Source organism: Montipora foliosa, chromosome 11 (genome assembly GCF_036669935.1).
Source record: "Montipora foliosa isolate CH-2021 chromosome 11, ASM3666993v2, whole genome shotgun sequence".
NCBI lineage: Eukaryota > Metazoa > Cnidaria > Anthozoa > Scleractinia > Acroporidae > Montipora > Montipora foliosa.
Window position 1 is genome coordinate 5,279,452 of NC_090879.1, and position 22,500 is coordinate 5,301,951.

A 22,500-nucleotide genomic window follows, 5' to 3' on the forward strand; every position below is an offset into this window, starting at 1 on the left:
ATCTAACTGGTCATTATTTCATGAAGAGTGTAGCCGCCTCAAGACCTTATTCCTACAGTTGGCATATCCTGAACATCTTGTTCACTCTATGATCTCCAATTTTATCACATCCAAACAAACACCAGCACCTCCACGCAAATCTACCCACCTGACCCGCAATCAGTACGAATTGTTCTACCGTTCAAGGAACAAAAATCAGCTGACTCTGTGCGCAAGCAGTTGAAAGATCTTGGTAAGCTGTTAAACATCGACTTATGCCCAATCTTTATTTCTCGAAAAGTTGGAGAAGATCTCAAACATAGTCACGTTGATCAACGAACAATCAGTAATTTACAAATTTGAATGTGGCTGGTGTGATACCAGCTATGTTGGTTATACGCGTCGACATCTCTACCAACGGATCGATGAGCATAAAAGATCTGGTTCAATATTCAATCACAGCCAAAGTCAACATCAATCAAGAACAATAACATCTGACATGTTTCGCATTCTTAAGAAATGCTCATGCAAATTTGATTGTCTTGTGTATGAAATGTTCCTTATTCGCGAGCACAAACCGTGTCTGAATATCCAAAGTGACTCGATAAAGGCAAAACTTTTCACCTAGCCTCTAGGGACTTTGAACTTAATCTTGAACATTAACATTCGAGTTATCTGTAAAATATTATATTTGACCTGATGATGGTGTCATGAGGACACCGAAACGTTGTCTTTAATAAGTATGTTTCTGCCCGTAATTTTTAGTCGAAGTCACGGAAAAATTACATTGAGAGCTTCTTTGGAGCCTAACGAAGGCATCTGGCTGGTTTTTATTGCAAAACATCGCAATCGTAACCGATATTCGTGTGAAAAATTGTAAGGTTGTGACTCTGTTGCATAAACATCGGTCATTAGTATTCCACGTGACTTGTCTATAACTTCGGCCGTTAACTTGTTTTCCACTCTCAAAGTTAACTACTTTTTGCGTAGAATACCTTTTAGAATGATTTCAGGTTTCTCATATGATACTTTTTGATTGGGAGGCATATTGTGACAAAAAATCATCACTTCTGGCGACGCGTCAGGGGCACCCAACGACCAATTTGTTGTAAAATGTATTATTATACCTCAGTTAATGAAAATAAATGTTATTAAGGCATTTTCAGGTGTTTTTCAGTGTTGCTGGGAAAGCATTATCTGTTCCTTTTTCCCAGCAAGACACACAAGAAATTTCCCAGCCAGCTAGATAAGTTTTCAGAGTTTCTACAGCCAGCTCGGGTTGAAATGCTAGAAAAAGTCAGTAATTCCCAGCCAAAACCTCCATCAATAATAAATTTCCCAGCCAGCTCATCGGAACACCTGTATTTTTGCCAGCCAGCAAGATTCCGCTGGAGCAGATAAAGTGAGGAACGGATTCGTTGGGTGCCTCTGAAGCGTAAGTTACGTTATCGCTTTTGCCTGCATGCCTTTCATCACGTCTCTAAAAAATAATCATCCTGGCTCGGATCCTGGCTCGAATCCTGGCTCAGATCCTGGCTCGAATCCTTGCTCGGATCCTGGCTTTATTTTTAGTTTATCTCGAATAATGCGACCTTTGAATTTTGTTCGTGAGTGACGTGATGTTTATTTTTGTCCTTGTTATGCAGATGTTTACAGGGAAATGAAATTACAAAAAAATTCTACCGATCGAAAGAACGTTAAATCTCTATTTTGAGCATTTATTTGAACATAAAAGAAGCAACACTTGGCCGGAAATACCTAGAAAAAAAATCGCAAAGAGGTTCATTATTCAGTTATAAGACATCTTTTATACAGTTGAGTCAATAAAAACATTGTTGTCTTAAATCATTGAATTGTTTCAATGTATTAAATACAACTGCAATCTTTAAAAGTTGTGCAAATATTACTCAATACTTCCACACCTCATTCGCAGCACTTCACTTGGAATTGCAACAACTTAACAAATCGACGTGGTCAAAATGTTGTGGACTGAGGAGACCCAGCCGAGTGAGTCCACAACAAATTTTGACCACTGTGATGACGAATATCGTTGTCGATAAGAATACAGACAACGCTGAACCACTTTCGATTTGTTTTTTGCCACAATATTCAACGCCAAAGAAAATTTTTATCAGTTCAAAGCGTGACCAAAATCATGACACGAAGAAAGAGCAAAGCGTTGTCTATAACTTTCTCGCAATATGATTGGTTTATTTCCTAGAATGGGCGTTCCTGATTGGCTATTACATTGCGTGACAAATTGACGCGAGCATGACGCGTACAGCGCTGTCTAGACTCTTATCGACAACTGAAAATTAGCCAATCAGATTGCGAGATTTCAGGCAATTGTGGTAAAATGTAAAATGGAATATAGAAGTACTGTATGATACGTCGCAGGAGCTACGAAATCGATACAGTTTGATTTTAACCATTATGGGCTTACCCCATGACAAGAGATGATACACGAGCATTTTATGGCTAACGTTGTAGACCTTAACAGTGAACAAGTAAAGATGAATTCCATCCACCAGCATCCAGCATAAAGCTGCCATAAAAAAGTACTGCATTAAAGCTGCTGCCGCCACACAGGCGCCCTGTAAAATATAATTGAGAAGCTGGTCATTGGTGCGACTGACTGCAAGAACAGATGCACTAGGATCCGTAACGTCCGTTCCAAGGCATGAGGGACCTGGAGAGTGGAGTATGAGTTGATGCACAAAGAAAGAAAATAGCGCAATCCAAAGCTAGTGCGCATGTGCAGAACAGAGAATTCCTATTCGTGATATAGCGTTTGTGCTCCAATCTGGAGTTTGCTATTATAACCAGGGGCCCGTTTCTCCAAGGTCCCGAAATCTTTTTGGACCAGAAAAGGCATTTACAAAACTGCTATCCAATTTTTTTGACAAGATGGCCTTTTGACATGTTTTCAAAATAACGAAAAGCAAAATGGCTATGAAGTTTGGTGACTCTCCGTTCATAAAGTTCATAGAGAGTTATGCCACTCGAAAAAGGCCCGAAAAGTTTCGGGACTTTCGACGGGTCCTAGGTCATACCATAACGCCGAGTCTTTGCGACCAGTGTTTGGTTTCTTTGATGATGGTTATGAACAAATCAGTTTTGTTAATACATGCAGTACAGGGCCTACGCTTCCTACCCCTGACGAACTAACTGGCCCGTTTTCTGGGGCCTTAGTGTGAGTTTCGGCCCTTGTGCAGGGATGGCGCAGTGGTGAGAGCACTCCCTTCCCACCAATGTGGCCTGGGTTCGATTCCCTGACTCGGCGTCACATGTGGGTTGAGTTTGTTGGTTCTCTACTCTGCACCGAGAGGTCTTCTCCGGGTAATCCGGTTTCCCCTGTCCTCAAAAACCAATATTTGACTTGATTTGTGTTAATTGTTAATTTCAGTTTACAGTGTCCCCAACTAGGGCTCCAGCGCTGGAATGAGTAGACACTTAAATAAAGTTCCTTTCCTTTCCTTTCGTTTTGTCAGTTCAATTTATGGCTCGGTTTCGAAACAGTGGCAAAGCAAGAGCACGCACCAATTAGTCATCCTAAACCATTTTCGAACAGTTGTGACTAAAATTGATATGCCACAGTCATGTGTGATACTTTATGACAAATACATAACACAACGGTCATTCCATGCACCCCCTTGGCACTCGTTTCGAGAATTAGGCAATTACATGACTTTTGTAGGGAATATAGTTTATTTGTGGCCCGAGTAGCATCATTTGCGCCCGAGCGGAGCCAGGATGCAAATGACGCTACGAGGGACATGAATGAACTATATGCCCGACAAAAGTCATGTGATTAATCATTATTATCAATACACCTTATTCCAAAATAACTGCCATTTTAGTATTCTTTTGTTTCCATGGAAATTGGCCCTTTTGGCCTCGCTTTCAAACGTAAAATTCACTAGAATATTTAACCTTGAACGAGGCCATAAGGGCCAATTTGCATGGAAACAAGAGAATACTAAAATGGCGGTTATTTTGGAATAAGGTGTATACACAAGGTCAAATCGCACAAATTCATTAAATAAGGAAAAATGTTGAACAGAGATGTAGCATGAATCTATGGTATGGAAAGTTGTTGCTATAATACGATCAGCTACACAAGAGCAAAAATTACAATTTCGCGCTAAGTTTGGCATTGAAATGGTATCCTCAGGATCTCATTGGCCGAGCGACGTTGTTTGACATCTTTGCATGCGCAGTTAATCAGAATCAGGGGGGCAAACGCATTTCAGCCCGGGCATTTCCAGTTTGGCCCTCAAAATGGCGCGTTTTACAGAGGGCAGTTTGTCATTCGGTCTGGCGTATTGATAATAATGGTTAGTTATTAATGACCGTCGAGTGTGACAATTTATATACACACAGCAGCTTCACCTCACCAACCTAACGCAATATTATGTAGTTGTCATAAAGTTTCACACCTGACTATAGCGTATCAATTCGATCTAGTAACTACTTAGCGCGCTCGCCTCACATCCTACGTAATTAGACAGTCTGTTTTTCCTTTCGTTCGCCTCGTCTTTCTCTCATTCATTCGGTTTTTACTAACCTTATTGGCCGTGGCATTAATTCCAACAAGAAACGTGATTTGTCCTGTCAGCAGAGAGGACATCAAGCTCACACGAATCTGGAATAAAGGCAAACTCCTCTCTCTAGAGAAAAGTAAACAAAAAGAACATGAACTTACACATCAATTATTTGTTAATTATGAAATGGAGGTGGGCGTCCGGGCCACTACTGTAAATGTTCTATTAGAGCCCCTTCTTCCTCCCCCCCCCCCTCCCCCTCACCCTTATTCACGGCATCGTTTTTACACTTCATTTTCTTTTGTTACCACCGTCGGTGGTATCGCCGTTATGACGGATGACGCAAAAAATAGATTCCTTAGTAGCTTCCTTTGTCCTTATGATTGCCCCTCAACATTTGTATCCAGATCATTTGCATAACGGCACATGTTACATATACATTCATATTTAACTGACCACTCCCCACAGGGGCTTCTTTGGGCAAATGATAGATATAATGATGCAACAGAGCAAAAACTGTTTTAAGAATCAAGTGCAGCCGAGAAGTTGAACCAGGGATCAAATTCAATAAAGGGTCAGAACTCATAAGCTCTGGATCTCGAAGCAACCACCCTAACCACTGGGCCACAGTCCCTCCTTCGAAAATACTTTGAGTAGCTTCTAGTCTCAAACAAACTCGACCAATTGTCTCTTTTCCCTATAAAAGGAAAAAAAATCTTAATACTACTACTACTACATTTTTAAAGCTTTCTGATCTTGATAATAGGGAGCTTACGAGTCGACGACGTTTGCACGACGGCGCCGTTGGGTCACCTCATGGTACCGCGTCACCGTCCTGTAGAATTTGTACTTTTATAAGATTTTCACACAGGAACTATGGAACGTTCAATTCGGAAGAGAAAACAAACGATGAATGCAAGGCTCAGTTTCGTTTCTACAGGCCTAAGGAGGACATTTATAAACTTGCTGAACAGCTTCAGATGCCTGACGAGATGACCACTTCTTATGCATGTGTCTCAAGTGCTATGCATGAAGATTTGGCTTTAAATCTCGCTAGCGCTTTTATTTTTAGTTGAACTATTCGCCATGGTGCAGCAGAAGGTCGTTACTTGAATAACATGCCCCTAAATGTGATACTTGACGACCTGGCAAAAACACCTGGGGGATCAAGAGAAAATTTGACAACTAACCTCGCTTCTATTTTCAATGTCGTCAACTTTCGCGCGACTCCGGCAAGTGCTCATAGAGGCATGCGTAGCAGACATGTCACGCAACGTAACGGCGCCGTCGTGCAAAGGTCGTCGATTCGTAAGGTCCTTAATAAAATGATACAATCGTGCAACTATTACGTCTTTGTGACTTATGCCTTTATAGATTGGTTGCATATCACAAACACAACTCCACGCAGAAACTCTTAAGATGATTTATTTCATATATTTTTGTGACGTACGTTAGGACCAAGTGGCTGATTATAGTGATGACAGATCCCAGGATAGACAATCCCAAGCCTACATACGTGAGGATCTCCAATAGGTTCCTGTCCGTTTGAGACTGTTAAAAATTGTGAAAATACATTAATAATTCATGAAGAACAGCTGAGGACAACACAATTCAGATCACATAACATTTAATGGTACAGATAAGAATGAACATCTCGTCGTCATCGACCCTATTCGCTAAAGCTGATCGAAACATGTTTTACACTGCTCTAATGGCAGGCAAGTTCCGTAACCCAAACATCTCACACGTGTGTTATTTTGCTCGGTTTGTCTTTTATGGTTTTTTCTAACACATAATACATACATAATAAATATACATTGTATATATTGGAAGTTGCTGTTGGTATTTATAAAACAAAAGTATAAACTTTAGCCTATTTGAACTCTATAAATACAAACGGTGCTCAATTTTAAAATAACTTTTGTAATTCAGACCGTGCTTATCTTGTAGTGCTGGTCTCGCTTCTCTCGTCTCATACACGACATGATGTTTTATGAAATTATTTGATTATTATGGAAACGATTACAGATTTATGTGCACTTACCAGGTTAGGATCAACATTTGTGAGGTCCATAAGCACTGCAAAATGTGTTGAATGGTTGCAAACACACGCTGTTTCTGAGCTGAAGGGTGTAAAATTGACGCGGTAACAACCGTCCCCTGACCATCTTAATGAATAGAGAAATATTAGTTAATATCCATTGAACAGTTTGTAAAATGAATCTTCAATTGGTGTCGAAAGTAATTTCGGGATTGTTTTGGTTTTGCAGTGCTGTGCACGGTGATAAGCTCAAAATTCCCGAGCGGCCGTCTGAGCCAACCAAGGAAACTATTCGGAGTTTCCCGCGCGTTTCCCGCGCTGTGCGTCATGATTGGCTCGATTTTATTTATAGGACGCCTCCCTTGGGAGATTCAGCACGTCCACTGCTGTAAAAGCCAATCAAAACAAAGCTATCTCAGCATCAAAGGAAATATGATACTTTTCGCGGGAATAACCTGTTCCTAAAAAAACAAATAATAAAATAAAATAAAACTAAAAATAAAAATTCGGAAAAGGGTTAAATCATGGAATTAGTGGAGATAGAGACCCCCTTGATGAGCTCTTGTCCACGCGCGCGAAGAACCAAGGGTAAGAAATATGGTAACTCATCTGTTCGAGAAAATTTGGTTTTGGTCCCTGTACGACCATACGTCCACTCCTCCATGTATGACAATGTGCCCAGAATCACGTGACCATATCGCGGGCTCAAGTTTAGAGCTTAACCAGGCGACTATATTCCAGCTAGTTTACGTAAATCATTTTATGATCAATTGACACCTGTCAAAACAAAGCATCGGCTGAGTAGTAACACGTGACCATGTCGAGGGCTCAAGTTTAGAGCTCATCGAGGTCAGCTGTTGACCACTGACCAGGTACTGGGTTTCGATTGGATCGCAGGCTCAAGCCAGGTTAACCTATTGTAAGAATAAATAAGCCGAGAGCTCCGCTTTTAGGCTTGGCTAAATCTATATATTACACAAATATTGTTTAAAGTGTCTATGACAGATTTTTCTGAGATGAAAACAATGAAAAAAATTCCATATCGATTCTCCTGCCATGCGGCCTTTAGAATGAAAAATTAACGTTTTCGCTTCCGGGGAAGAAGGGATACAAAACCGCGTTAGTAAGGAGACTGGTGCTAGCACAACTGTGACGTCAATTGACGTCTGTCTGTGCCGTATTGCCCGAAGCGGGAAATACCATAATCATCTTTGTTTGTCCACCCAAATTTTTGAGTAATCATTGTTTTTGTTTTCTCTTGGGACCAAGCCCCAAGAGAAGCTGGAAACAATGCTTATGCAACATTTGGACAGACAAACAAAGAATATTATGGTATTTTCCTCTTCGGGCAATTGACGTCACTGGCATGCTATTCCCAGTCTCCTTACGAGCGCGGTTTTGTATCCCCCGTCCCCCGAAAGTGAAAATTCCGATTTTTAAAAGGCTGGAAATCAGTATGGAATTTTTTGGCTTTTTTTTCGATTGAGTAAATTAAGAAAAATCTGCCATCTACATTTTAAGTTTTCTTACTTGCATTCTGAGAGATCCCAGGACACACACTCTCTATCATTTCCTGCGGGCTAAAGTCAAGTAAACTTCTTAGAACTTGTGCAACTATCCATCCCATTAAAAGCAATTAAAACTCTGCTCTGACGAAAGCTACAAGATTAAACTTAGTTAAATTCTCAAATAGACACAATAGGCGCGTCTTCGATGCTACGGACGAAGAAAAAATAATGTCAAAAAAATTGATCACGCCATCGTATTTCTTCCAATTAGAATATGTCAAATTTACTTTTTTACGACAAAATCAGTTAAACTGCAATCAGAGCTAGGCGAGCGATCAGTATCACAGATCATAAGTTTAGGATGATGATCTTTTTTACGAAAGGTTGAGATCCATTGATTTATTAGCCAATCATAAACTAAAAGGCCTTTTAACCGGACTGAAAAGATTTAGCAAATAAATTGCATGTTGCATCTGTTTAGTAATAGATCCCGCATGACGTCAAAATGTGGCAAGAACAAAAACGTGGCATACGAAGCGGTGTCACAATTTGGCGTCTTCTGTGATTGTTTTTTGATGACGCCAGCTATGCGTCTGTCCTCTAATGGATCATATGTGAGAACGCATAATGCAAAATAAGTTTATTATGTAATCACTGATACCTTCAAGTTCTTAAAGACCAGGGTGACATTTTTTAGCAATCCTGCTTTTGAAGGAGGAAATAGTGAAGCTGACATTATATTGGTGTTAATCGTCCTGTAAAAGAAACAAACAAACAAACAAAAAAAAAACAGAATGAAGTGAAGATAACGAGACAAGACTAAAAGTGACATTAACATCAGACTTCAGCAAACCGATCCAGGGAAGAAACAAATTATAGTCTATTAGGATCCACCTGACACTTCGTTGGGAAGTAATTTCTTTATGATTTTCTTGGCTTTACGTTTTGACAACAAGGAAATTAAATGTGTATTTATAAAGCGTGAAGAAGTTGAACAGGACACAAAACACATAAAATGTACGTTTGTTTATCCTTGTTGCAGCTCTTCTCCGAAAAAAATTGAATGTTGAATACGAATTGAAAGCTGACCATTCACCACGAAAGCGAAGTTGAACGAAACAGAAGACGAGCCTTGTTCCGTTCAACAAGTTGCCAGTGGCTGAACGACGTGAAATGACCGTTTTCCAGTCTCAAAAGATCATGATGACACAGTCTCTCGGCTTGAACATTTTTTGATCATCAAATGTTTTAAAACATTAAGAAGTGTGCCTTGAGCTTAACATAACCAAGGGGGACTTACAGTGATCAAGTAGAATGGCGAGGGCATACCTGTTTTTATTCGTGTTGTTTGCAGTTGTAAACAGTCTATGTAGTTTTTTATATCTCACTCCCATAACTACCGAGCCTGCATAAGGAAAACGAAAGAATTTAAAAAGTAACTAGTTTGTTCATCAGTATAATTGGACGTGCAATCAATGGAGTTTCCGTGAAATCAATCATTTCATATGTAAGTGGCCAATCACAGTCAATCATATGGCCCGTTCATAAAGCGATGAAAATTCATCAGCTATTGAAGTGTCTTCGTAAGAGAAGGCACTTGCTATTTCACAAACCCGCGCAGCAGGGATATACAACCAAGATCCGAGTGTCTAGTTTACCACGAAAACGGTGCATTCGCAAATTAATATGTTAAAGTACCCCTGCGACCAAAAAATCAATTTTTATTTTTCTTTGGATTTCAAAACTATGTTAACTAAAACACTAAGGGATCAAAGTTTTAGGCCTTGATTTGAAAAAGACACTTGTTTATTTTAACTGGAATTTTCCTATTTTATTGTCTGCCATTACTAACTTTAAGATCTTGAGAGTGCTGGATCGAGGAGAAAATTACGTCAAAGGCTCACTAGTTTAAAAATCAACACGATCTACAATACAATACAATTAATACAATACAATACAATGTTCTTTATTTTGAGAGGGTAATACATGATTAACCAAGTAAAGAGTTTTCTAACACATGGCCCTCAAATGAAGGATTATCCTTCATTGTCAGTTTGCCTTAAATGAAGTATTATCCTCCATTTTGATCACTCTGTCCCAGGACTTGTGGTAGCAAATAAAAAGAAAATAGGTAAAAGCGGCCACTGGACAGGATTTGAATCCGGAGCACCCACTTTCAAGGAACTGTTTTTATCCACTTAACCACTAAAGATCAACTGACTAGAAGATGTGCCGATTATTTACCAAAACTAATTAGTATATATATAAAATCACTACTGAATAATGGTCTAAGTCTAAAGCTTGATTTTAAAAAGGTTAGATTTCTCTTGATGTTTGGCAACCGCGACATTATTCACTGTGTAAGTTTGCTTCTTAGCCAGTGTTAATACACGTTGGGAAGGAAAATAAAAAGGATACCGTGACATTGACTTCGAATGTCTTGATGCAACCTTTTTCAGCAAGTTGTTTTTTATGCCAAATAAACTTGTGAAACTGTTTACATTTTGCAAGCAACTGATTAAAAAAAACTAACAAGATTTATTCGTTTTCAGATTTTTAGGGCTGGTCATGAACTTTCCGCTTGAATTTAACTACTTTCCTTTACCGCGCACGCCTTCTTACCCCAGAGATTTAGCAAATATGTTAATAAACTCGTTTTCTTGGTCCATATTGTAAGTTCGAGAGCCTGGTTTTTTTTTCGCGAGCTTCGCGCTTCTAGGCTTTTGATTGTGCTGCCATAATTTTCGGCTTAATTGGTGGAAACTAGCGTGATTTTTGCAGATTTAAAAAAAAAACAGCACTTCTAGCATAGTCGGTAGATATTGATAAGCCTGAGACCAACCGCGTTCGCGGTTTAGAAACGGAGAGAGAGCCTCCCTAAGAGGCTGGCATTCTGGCACGAGATGACTGAAGTTGCTATATGGTGACCGGAAGTTGCTTTATGGTTTTGGTCCCAGTACCTCTCATTTGCAAGTTTGCAAAATGGCGTCTGCTATACTGCCCGATATTTGCAGCTAGAGACCATACCAGAACCAGCAAACATAGCCAGAGACCGTTGCGTTAAGACAAAGAAAGCAAAGTACCGTGAAGAGAAGATGAGCTTTTGACATCAAAAACGTTTTGCTACGCGATCGTGATTCATTTTCTGGACTTGTTTCGCTCATTTTGCAAAATGAAAAAAAAAATTAAGAAACTGTGGCATAATTTGGAAAGCGAGCATAATTTGAGTCATTTGGGCAAAAAATGGGCACTGCTAGTAGCATAATATGCTACTCTTACGAACACAATTTATAAAAGCTTACGCGCTAGTGCGGTGCAGGGATGCACGCAGTGGTGAGAACACTTGCCTCCCACCAATGTGGCCCGGGTTCGATTCCGAGACTCGGCGTCATATGTGGGTTGAGTTTGTCAGTTCTCTACTCTGCACCGAGAGGTTTCCTCCGGGTACTCCGGTTTCCCCTCTCTTCAAAAACCAACATCTGACTTGATTTGCTTTCATTGTTAATTCCAGTTTACAATGTTCCCAATTAGTGCTCCAGCGCTAGAAGGACTAGATACTTAAATAAAGTTCCTTTCCTTTGCCATAAATCAACGGAAAAACTCGGTCTGTAACTTACAGTTCGGATCTCGAATTCGGTTGGTAACATATGTGTAAAAGTAATAGTATAAACGCGAGTGCCTACGGCTTGTGCAATTTTGAGAAGTTTCAAAACATCACATGAGCACATAAATCACAAAATGATGCTCAACTTAACACGATTTTTTTGTATTATATACTCCACAATTGAAAATACTCCATCACTGTGCTCCCATAGCAACTTCCGCATTGCACTTTATAACCTAGTGCATTCGTCATTGACCAATAAGAAACACGATATTTTTCTGAGGATATAATAAGGTGGATCAAATGCTCGTGATCTTAAAGCGTTTAACTCTGGTTCAGAGCTGGGGTTTTTTGAGTGCAAAGATTTCCTTATTTGGATGTAACATAGCTCATACATTTTTCCGCGCGTGTAGCTTCGATCTCACTTTTGTCCATATTTGGGCATAGAATTGGTGTCGTAATATCCCCAGCTTTGTTCCAAAAAAAAAAAAAGACTTGAAAGTTACACGTTTCAAGGTCATGTGTTTCTAGGTGGATCTGATGGATTAACCACCCGAAGCCATGACATAACTTTCGTAATGTTCCATGTTCGCGTTATAGTTAAATGATGCACCATTTGTCTCTAAAAGCAGCTTAAAGAGCTCACCGTTGGTTTCATTAGTATCGTCAACTGAAATCGTAATCCAATCGCCCCCATTGAACTCAAATCCAAACATCTCCTCTCTGAAAATTCGAGTCACGTTTAAATCTTCAAGAAAAAGTTATGGATACGATAAACGACAAAGTTTCTTTAAAAATACATGTCAAATTTTCTGTCAAGCTCTTATCGCCCAGCCCTACCCTTCCTAGACTTTCGAAAAGTCCTTCGTCTAGATACGCGCGGAACGAAGGACTTTTCACACTTGATTGGCGCCAATTTTAGCGACCCAAAAACGGGTCGCTGAGCTAGGCCAATCAGAGTAGCCCTCGTGGACCCCAGGGAATAGAGTTGTCAATCAAAGTTTGCCACACGCAGTGAAGCGTGACTTCCAACATGCTAGATATTCCGAATTACGCGACTATCAGAGGAAAATAATTCAAGAATATCTGTCTTGCATAAATCTGTTTGTGTCTTCTTCAACCAGAGCTGGGAAAAGTCTGACCTTTGAACTAGTCTCGTACGCTTTTGGTCGTTTACTTGGAGAGGATTGCAATGCTATCGTATTCGTAATTGTTCCACTGATTTCAATCACGAAAGATTTGGCCTCCAGCCGCAATTGTCGTGGCATTAGAGCGTCATATGTAGGAGACAACACATTTAAAATCTTAAGAATAAACTGGTGTTTGGAAGTCCCGAGGCGATTCTCAACGACTATCGACACATTTTTCGTCGAATGGAACAAAAAAATTAAAAATGCACGTGTATTCATCGATGAGAGTCATTGCATCGCTTAATGGTCAGCTTAAGTTTCACTAAGATGTATCTTTTAATCCCGGTCTAGTACGTTTCCTACACCTGAAGCCTACCTGATCTTTCATGAGTGAAATCAATTGACTTTCTTGACGATTCGAAACTTTCCTTTACTTGCTAATCTTTCGAATTAGTGTTTCTATCAGCACAAATCACGGCACAAGTGTTGGTCCAAAAAATGACACTGGAGATCTCCTTTCCAAGCGGCGACTTGAGATTGAAAATAAGCTTTCGTTTTATTTCATCTTTGTTTCTGATACCTTTAGCACAAAGTCAACAAATTTCCACTTTCGATTTCGTAGAAGCAAACATGACTGTTTTCGTCGGATTGCGCCATCAAGTGCAGGACTTGCGAACGACGTCATTCGCTTTTTGGCGCGAGACAAGTCGACCTCTCGCGACTTCGTCGCTCGCTCATTTACTTCGCGTACGAAAAATCACAATTCGCTCGCTAAAACATTTTCTCCTGGGATTATCGTGAGGTCGACTTGTGGCAAGTCTATACCCTTCCCGACTTCCATAATCTCTCTACTCTCCCCTTCTCTTTCCTTTCAACTATCCAAACCCTTCTCCTTCACTTCCCCTTTCACTTTCAACCTCTCCGCTGTCTACCCCTCCCCTCTCCCAGTCCATCCCATGCATCTGTCTCTCCTCCCTCTCTCCTTTCCACACTCTGCGCATCCCCTCCCCTCCTTTCTCCCTTTAATCCATCCTTCGCTATCCGTTCCCTCTCTTTATACTTTCTTCCTTGCGCCACACTCTCCGTACCCATTCCTTTTTATACTTCCCCGCAACCGTCATTTCATGGCCATCCATGCACCTCTTGGCTTAGATGGACTTTTCACATACCCTTCTACAATTGCTGTAGAAAAGCATGCGAAGCTATAGTAGCTGCTGTAATGTTCCGATCTGCAGCAGAAGACGTATTACGTGAAATCGTCAAACGTTGCCCATTCAGTTCATTAAAAAAAATGACACTCACCAAATTCACTTGTTTGATTGTCGAATGGCATTGACTCATTTAAGCAGGCAGCAGCGACAAAATTTTCGCAAAGATCTGAAGTCATCATTGCATTTTCTTGTCGTTCTATGTCAGGTTCGTTCTTATCAGAAGATCTGATTAAGGTATCCATCATATTACGCATAAATGAAGCCCATTTCTGAAGAAAAATAATGTTACGGCATTCGTGTTCATTGTTTCCTGAAATAATTCTGAGAACTGTTGTAATAGCTGTATCCTTACGATGAGTACAGTACAGAGGTTTAGCAAAGGGACGACACCAAAAAGGTTTATTGAGTGAAAAATGAGTATTGTGTGTTTGGCATGCATTTTTGTACAATTACTGCATTTGAGGTTTCCATAGTTTCAAAGCCGAGGTGACAATGATGTAAAGTGAACTGTGAATGGTCGAACAAAGACGCCAATGAGAGATCGTATGTTTCTGTCCACCAACTTGGCGGCGATGACCTAACGTGAAAACTATCTGGGGCCGGTTGTTTGAAGCATGGTTAGCGCTAACCCGCGTTAAATACCATGGAAACCTATAGGTTCTGATACCTCTTAACCAACGGTTAGCGCTAACAAGGCTTCGAGCAACCGGCCCCTGGACAACAGTCAAAAAGTCTTAAACTTTGTATGATACAAACAGGTTAAAATAGTCACACAACAGTGACGATGGCTGAGATTATATTAAGTCGTAGAGGGAGTGCGGCCCACTGGTTAGAGTCCTAGTCTTGGGATCAGGAGATCCCGTCTTTAAGACCCGTTCTGACCACTCGTTGAATTTGTTCCTTGTAGTCCCTGGTTCAACTACACTTGTAAATAACCAACTGGTTGGCCTGCGGCCAGTTGGGATCCTTAACAGTTGCTGTTGTTCTTTTCGGTCATTTCATTTATCATGTTTCAATGGTGCTGAAAAGCCCCTATGGGGGACTGGGTATGTATTGTATTGTCGCGTTTTCGTTGGTGTCGCATTCTACAAGAATCTGCTGTGTAAAGCAACCAAATCTCAACTGAGTTCTTTGGAAAACGTCAACACACTACGGCAAATTTTAGTTTTCTTCCTAAAATCCAGTTCGTGTTTTTATGGTTTTCATCTGACGTCACGGAGGCCACGATGGTGTACAATGTCTTTTGGAAATTTGACTCTATTGTTTTGCAAAATTTGTTGGGCCATTTTCTATTGTTTTGTTCACCAACATGGCCGTGTCATCACGTGGATTTAGACCTAGAATAACTGGGTTTGTTTGTAAAAGATGAACGATCAATGAAATGATCACGAATAAGTTTGTTAAACGTGAACTTGGCATCGCAGAATGATTCAGAAATGCTTACCACCGAAGTGAATCTATTTAATTAACACCTATAGCTATTACCTTTCTCGTGATTGTATTTCCTTCGAGCATGTTGCAAAACTTCGAGACAAGTACCTAATAAAAAAAAAACGTTTCGCTAGTTCAATACAAATGCTACCCTACTTTGCAGTTGTTCATACCCGCCAGAGGTCATGTTAAGATTTCAGCTGGGGATTCGTATGGTCCGCCGTGCATTGCTCGCCGCTTCGCTTATAGCCCCTTTCTTGGCGTTTTGTGGCTATGCCTTCTTAAATGGTTTTCTTGCGACTCGGGGACGCGAGTTAGCTACGGAAATCTTCTTCTGTCCAAAGCCCGGTGTGTCTCTGAAAAGCCTCAATTTTGTGTTTTCCCAGCCACCGAAGTAACGCCACTGTTCACCATCTTTACGGGCCTTGTGTGAACGCAGGCTTATTTACAACAAGAAGCCAATAACGGCGTAAACACAAATTGTCCAGTTACAGTAAACTACAACTATGGGTAAACTCTGGAAAATGGCGAGAGATTACCAGAAAGATAAATCTCTCATTTAACTAGCTAAATTTGTGGGGCCATTTTCTATTGTTTTGTACACCAACAAGGCAAATTTTAGTTTACTATTTAAGCTTCAACAACATTCCACAAAATCCAGTTCGTTTATTGATGGTTTTCATCTGACGTCATGGAGGCCATGTTGGTGTACAATGTCTTTTGGGAATTTGACTGTGTTATTACGCAAAATTTGTGGGGCCATTTTCTATTGTTTTGTTCACCAACATGGCCGTGTCATCACGTGGATTTAGACCTAGAATAACTAGGCTTGTTTGTAGAAGATGAAGGAACCAAAATGATCACGAATAACTTTGTTAAACGTGAACTTGGTATCGCAGATATAGAAATACCTACCACCGAAGTCAATCCAATTAACTGACGCTTATAGCTATTACCTGTCTCACAGTTTTCCCTCTTTCGAGAGCCTTGCAAGTCTTCGAGACTGGTGCCTAATGACAAAAACGTTTCGCTAATTCAATACAAAGGCTACCCTACTTGACAAAGTTTTTCATACCCGCCAGAGGTCATGTTAAGATTTCAGCTGGGGATTCGTATGGTCCGCCGTGCATTGCTCGCCGCTTCGCTTATAGCCCCTTTCTTGGAGTTTTGTGGCTATATGCCTTCTTAAATAGTTTTCTTGCGACTCGGGGACGCGAGTTAGCTACGGAAATCTTCTTCTGTCCAAAGCCCGGTGTGTCTCTGAAAAGCCTCAATTTTGTGTTTTCCCAGCCACCGAAGTAACGCCACTGTTCACCATCTTTACGGGCCTTGTTTGAACGCAGGCTTATTTACAACAAGAAGCCTATAAGGGCGTATCCGTAAGGTGCACAAACACTTAACACAAATTGTCCAGTTACAGTAAACTACAACTATGGGTAAACTCTGGAAAATGGCGAGAGATTACCAGAAAGATAAATCTCTCATTTAACTAGCTAAATTTGTGGGGCCATTTTCTATTGTTTTGTACACCAACAAGGCAAATTTTAGTTTACTATTTAAGCTTCAACAACATTCCACAAAATCCAGTTCGTTTATTGATGGTTTTCATCTGACGTCACGGAGGCCACGATGGTGTACAATATCTTTTGGGAATTTGACTCTGTTATTACGCAAAATTTGTCGGTAGCCTCGCAGCTCCTACAAGGTCTCACCTGATTGGAGACCACCCTTGAGGTTTAACAAAAGAACAAATAACAGAAACAATGGCCCTTTTGTTTTAGGCCAAGGGCCATTGTTTCTGTTATTTGTTCTTTTGTTAAACCTCAAGGGTGGTCTCCAATCAGGTGAGACCTTGTAAGAGCTGCGAGGTGACCCAAATTTGTGGGGCCATTTTCTATTGTTTTGTTCACCAACATGGCCGTGTCATCACGTGGATTTAGACCTAGAATAATTAGGCTTGTTTGTAAAAGATGAACGAACTAAAATGATCACGAATAACTTTGTTAAACGTGAACTTGGTATCGTAGCTTATAGCTATTACCTTTCTCACAGTTTCCCCTCTATCGAGAGCCTTGCAAATCTTCGAGAGAAGTACCTAATAACAAAAACGTTTTGCTAGTTCGATATAAAGGCTACCCTACTTGGCAAAGTTGTTCATACCCGCCAGAGGTCATGTTAAGATTTCAGCTGGGGATTCGTATGGTCCGCCGTGCATTGCTCGCCGCTTCGCTTATAGCCCCTTTCTTGGAGTTTTGTGGCTATATGCCTTCTTAAATAGTTTTCTTGCGACTCGGGGACGCGAGTTAGCTACGGAAATCTTCTTCTGCCCAAAGCCCGGTGTGTCTCTGAAAAGCCTCAATTTTGTATTTTCCCAGCCACCGAAGTAACACCACTGTTCACCATCTTTACGGGCCTTGTGTGAACGCAGGCTTATTTATAGCCTGCGTTCACACATTTATAGGCTTATTTATAGCCTTATTTATAGCCTTATTTATAGCCTTATTTATAGGCTTATTTATAGCCTATAAGGGCGTATCCATGGGATGCAAAACAGTTAACACAAGTTGTCCAGTTACAGTGAACTACAACTACGGGTAACCTTCGGAAAATGGCGAATGTTTACCAAAAAGATAAATCATTATTATTAATGCTATTATCACTGGGGCCATTATGTACAAACGCCCCTTATTCCCTTGAGATTTAAATTGAAAATTTCCGTGCATCTGTTGTTCTATGGAAGAACCCTATTTGCATAATTTGTTACCATTTTGGTATAAATAGGCTTTTTTTTTTCCCGTTTATTCCTCTTTTTGGCTTTGAACGGACGTCGGGCGTTCGACCCTCCCACCTCCCCACAGCGATCGCCAGCGTGTTGCCATGGATCCCACTCTTCCGACAACTTACTTCTGCCCGGGGTGTTTGGGAGTGAGGGCTCCCAGTGATAATTCATTACTACTAGATACGGAACATTTAGGTAAAAAATTATAGGGATCAGGATATTTGAGGGGAAAATTGACGAGATACGAGATATTATAAAAATAGGCACGCATTGCGTACGTGTGGCAGTGCAATCGCACTGCTGAGAGCCAATCAGATTGCAAGGAACACCGATAATTTCTAAATGGATGTAATAAGAAAAGTTATCATCAGCTAAAAACATTTTGGGAGATTTTCGCTACGTTTAATTTTTTTATCGCACTTTTGGTTGTACAAGTAAAATCGCAAAAACGAAAGTGAAATCGATTTTATCGGCCGCCTGTGATCAAAGTCACCTTGCGTGTTACCAACAACTCATGAAACAAAGGATACATCTGTGACAAAATGACGGCAAGACACCGGGGTTTTGTTAGCTTTCATGTTTTTTTTCTTTTAAGCGTTGTAAGGTTCAACATGATAGCCGCGAATTCAACACAAAGGTCACAATCCTTGATGCTAGTCTAAGTGTCAACTAATATTAAGCCCCCTCGAATGGGGACAGTACTTGGATGGGGGAACCACTGCGTAGTCCTCGTGACGTCGAGAGCTGTTTTTTTTTTTTTTTTTTTAACTTGATGTCATTTTTTATTTTGTTTGGCAGTTGAAAGCGATTATGTTATCTCATTTCTACGTCGAGGGAACGACTAAACAAACTGGTTCGCAAGAAGCATGTCGATTGGAGTATTCGTTCTATGCAAAATAATGTTCACACAAGAAGGAAGCAAGATCTAGATATTTCGTAGATTGGATTCACCCAAGCGGAGCTTAATTCAATATCCGTGGGGTATGCACATTTGTGACTACCAACAGGAAAAAAAAACCCAACAGCTAGGTAATAAATGTTCATCAATATTCATACTTCATTATTTGTTCAATAAAACTTTACCTTGGGGCTTCTTTGAGGTTTTTCTGATGACTTGGGTTCTAGAATAAAGGGATCTATGATCACAATTTTCAAAGGTTCATGCCTTGACGCATAACATCAGTACAACCACAGCGAAATCGGTCGTGTTTAATACACAGGAGAACAAACATTAGGACATTAAAAACAGCTATTGTTATTGAAATTATGACTGCCGATAAGCACTGTAATACAGCGCCATGACGGTTTTTTGGACATCAAGAATCCTCTTTCTGTGCAGTATTAGTCTTTTAACTTTAAATTTTTTTTGTATCTCAACCTTAATTTGTTTCCTTAATTTACTGGCCGAAAACGCCACCACAAGGGATAAGACGAAATAAAATTTGCTAAAAATATATCCCCGAGATCTAAAGTGAATTTCATTTCCATCCCTTCCCACTCCTTTGTGGAAAATCAGCCTAAATCACAAACCACAAAATGTATTTTGCTGTTGTCCGTGACATTAATTTGCGGTTTATATATATCGTACTGACCTAGGGTGAAGGCCGTACTAGAAGAATATCGGCCCGAGGTCTTGATAGTGCGGACCGAGCGCATTGAGGGCCAACACGCACTTGTTGCACTTATTTGCAGGACCTGTTTTGAATTCACACCACAAACTATAATGTCAGGGATTTAAAAATGAAGCTTCATTTGCCCAAACCAAATACCAACTATCTCAAAAAGAGTTTTAGCTACAGTGCGGCCTCACAATGGAGGAGCTTACCCAAAAGTACGATCGAATCAGTTAGATCTTTTCAAAAAAGAAATGAATCGATTTTATGAAAATGAGGGTTAGACTCTTACACGGCAACCTTGTAAAACAGTATTTTTATTACTAGAGTAGATACTGAATTTTATTGTACCATACCTATTGTATTTTTACTAGAGGTTCTACCGTGTTTAAACAAAGCATGTATGGATGTATTTATGTGTGGTGGTGGAACGGCGCTTCTGTATCGAGACTCTCATGTAAAAAAGACCAATGCGGGCGAGAAAGAATCGTTTGAATTTTGTAAGTGGATCGATCAACAGCCCTGCATGTTCACACAGCCTCCGCATTGTCATAGTCTATCGACCACCGAGCTCCGATAAGCACAAGGTTCCTACGAGTACATTCGTCTCAGAGTTCGCAGATAATCTGGAGTCCATAGTTCTGTGCCGAGAGCAGCTTATGTTATCAGGGGACTTTAATATCCATGTGGATAATGCGTTGGAAACTGATTGCAAAAGACTGACAGATTTACTGAGGTCAGACGGACTTCAGCAACACGTCACTGGCCCAACTCACAAACATGAGCACACCCTTGACCTTAATCATTACACGCCAATCTGATCAGTTACTTGGGGCGCGTTCTTTTGGTACTATTCCGGAATAGGAAGACACGGAATAGACGGCATTCGTTTTCTTTTGGGACCTATTCCGTTTTCGGAATGAACTGAATACTATTCCCTTCATTCTGCTCCCGATAGTAGAATGAACGGAATGACCGGAATATCAGTTCACTCCGAATAGACAGAATATACGTTCTTTAGGGAATCTTTTGGCGGGAAATGATACGCGGCCGGCCGGTCGCCCTCCGGCAGCTTGAAAATTGTAAAAACTTGAATGGAATAGCGATCCAAAATGTATATCGTAGATGCACGTATGCTTGACTTCTGTTCTGTTTCTTTACCGGTGCTAGAACAAGAAGAGCTATCAGTTTGTGTTATTTTAAAAAAAGTGCCCTTGCTTGGGCCAAAAGAAATGTCGTTGGCATTAATTGAATTCCTCTACAAACCCTTGTATCCGAGCATATTTACGCCGCCGTCTTGCACTACGCAAAGCACTCACAAGCACAAAAAAATCTTCGTCATCTTTCCCCATTAAGGTTTTTAGCAATTGAAGAAAATTTCTGTCATGTATCTACTTTGTGAAATGTATTATGTTAAAGTTTATTTATTAAAAAAAAAAATTAAGAAAACTGAAAAATCGAGGAAACCGGCAAAAAACTGATACTTATGGCCATATTTCACCATTTCGTGTTCCAAACTTTCGGGAACCTTTTTTCAGTCGCCATGCCAACGCAACTGGGGCATGCACGGATACAATTAAAGTTCCTAGGTCACCTTCGCTAATAGTATTCCGTTTTCAGAATATGCGTTTCTTGCGAGTTGATATTCCACGAATTCTGTTATTCCTAATCCGGAATGAGAATAGCCAGGATTCTCCCAAAAGAGTGCACCCTTAGTATTTCCCCGCGCGTAAGCCGGTATATTTCAGACCATGCAGCCGTGCTGGGCTCTATCCGCTCTGTTAAGCCATCACTTACTGCACGGAACGTTTCCTACAGAAAGCTGCATTTAGTTAACGCAGACTCCCTCAATGAGGACTTGGCTTCTTCTGAGTTATGCAAGAATCCATCAGATGACCTTCAGGAACTCGTAACATATTATATTGACACCCTGAAAGCTCTCTTGGATGCAAGCATGCTACGTTATTAATGACAAGGACAACCGTCCAGATACCTGCTCGTGCACCATGGTTTAGTGAGGAGATCAGGGAGGCGAAGCGTGAACGAAGTAACGTTGAAAAGAGGTGGAGGAAGTCGCGACTGGACTGCGATCTTGCTGTTTTAAAGCAAAACGTAATGAAACCACCCGTCTCATGAGTAAGGCTCTCAGGGAGATTTACAGTAACTTTATAGACGAGGATAGTGGTGATCAAGGAAACTATTCCGTGCTAGTCAGTCCTTTTTCAACTGCACAGTGGATGATGGTCTCCCGCCTCATCTGGACAATGCAACTCAGTTTTCTAACGACTTAGCAAAATACTTTGTTCATAAGATAGAAGCCATCCGTAGGCAGCTCGACACCGATCAGACTGATTCAAATCTAGGAGATGACACTCCCTCCGCTCTTCTCGCTGAGTCTGTGCCATCGTTACCTGCCTTTAAGATGCTGTCACTAGCGATGTTAAACAGATAATCCAGAAGTCTCCTACACTGAATTATATCGACCCGCATATTTTCTTCACCTTCGAACATGAATCCAATAACCAGTTGTCATTCCTTGACACCCTCGTCTCGCGCGCTTCTGTTGACGTCTATCGGAAACGTACACATACAGATAGATATCGCGATTTCGACTCTCACCGCGACAAAAAACATAAAATTAGCGGTGCTGCGACACTTCT

General features: G+C 40.6%; 1 protein-coding gene across 1 annotated transcript in view; it reads right to left on the minus strand.

Moving 5' to 3' along the window:
• LOC137975537 (latrophilin-like protein LAT-2) overlaps window positions 1-22,500 on the minus strand; it is a 46,039-nt gene that overhangs the window by 12,240 nt on the left and 11,299 nt on the right. The window contains exons 4-16 of the mRNA XM_068822649.1: window positions 19,311-19,348; window positions 17,490-17,543; window positions 16,405-16,458; window positions 15,503-15,556; window positions 14,109-14,286; window positions 12,323-12,424; window positions 9,402-9,477; window positions 8,734-8,827; window positions 8,095-8,144; window positions 6,568-6,691; window positions 5,974-6,074; window positions 4,547-4,649; window positions 2,423-2,573 (exon numbers count right to left, since the gene is read on the minus strand). Of these exons, the coding sequence (XP_068678750.1) occupies window positions 2,423-2,573; window positions 4,547-4,649; window positions 5,974-6,074; window positions 6,568-6,691; window positions 8,095-8,144; window positions 8,734-8,827; window positions 9,402-9,477; window positions 12,323-12,424; window positions 14,109-14,286; window positions 15,503-15,556; window positions 16,405-16,458; window positions 17,490-17,543; window positions 19,311-19,348 (1,179 nt within the window). The remainder of the gene's footprint in view (window positions 1-2,422; window positions 2,574-4,546; window positions 4,650-5,973; window positions 6,075-6,567; window positions 6,692-8,094; window positions 8,145-8,733; window positions 8,828-9,401; window positions 9,478-12,322; window positions 12,425-14,108; window positions 14,287-15,502; window positions 15,557-16,404; window positions 16,459-17,489; window positions 17,544-19,310; window positions 19,349-22,500) is intronic.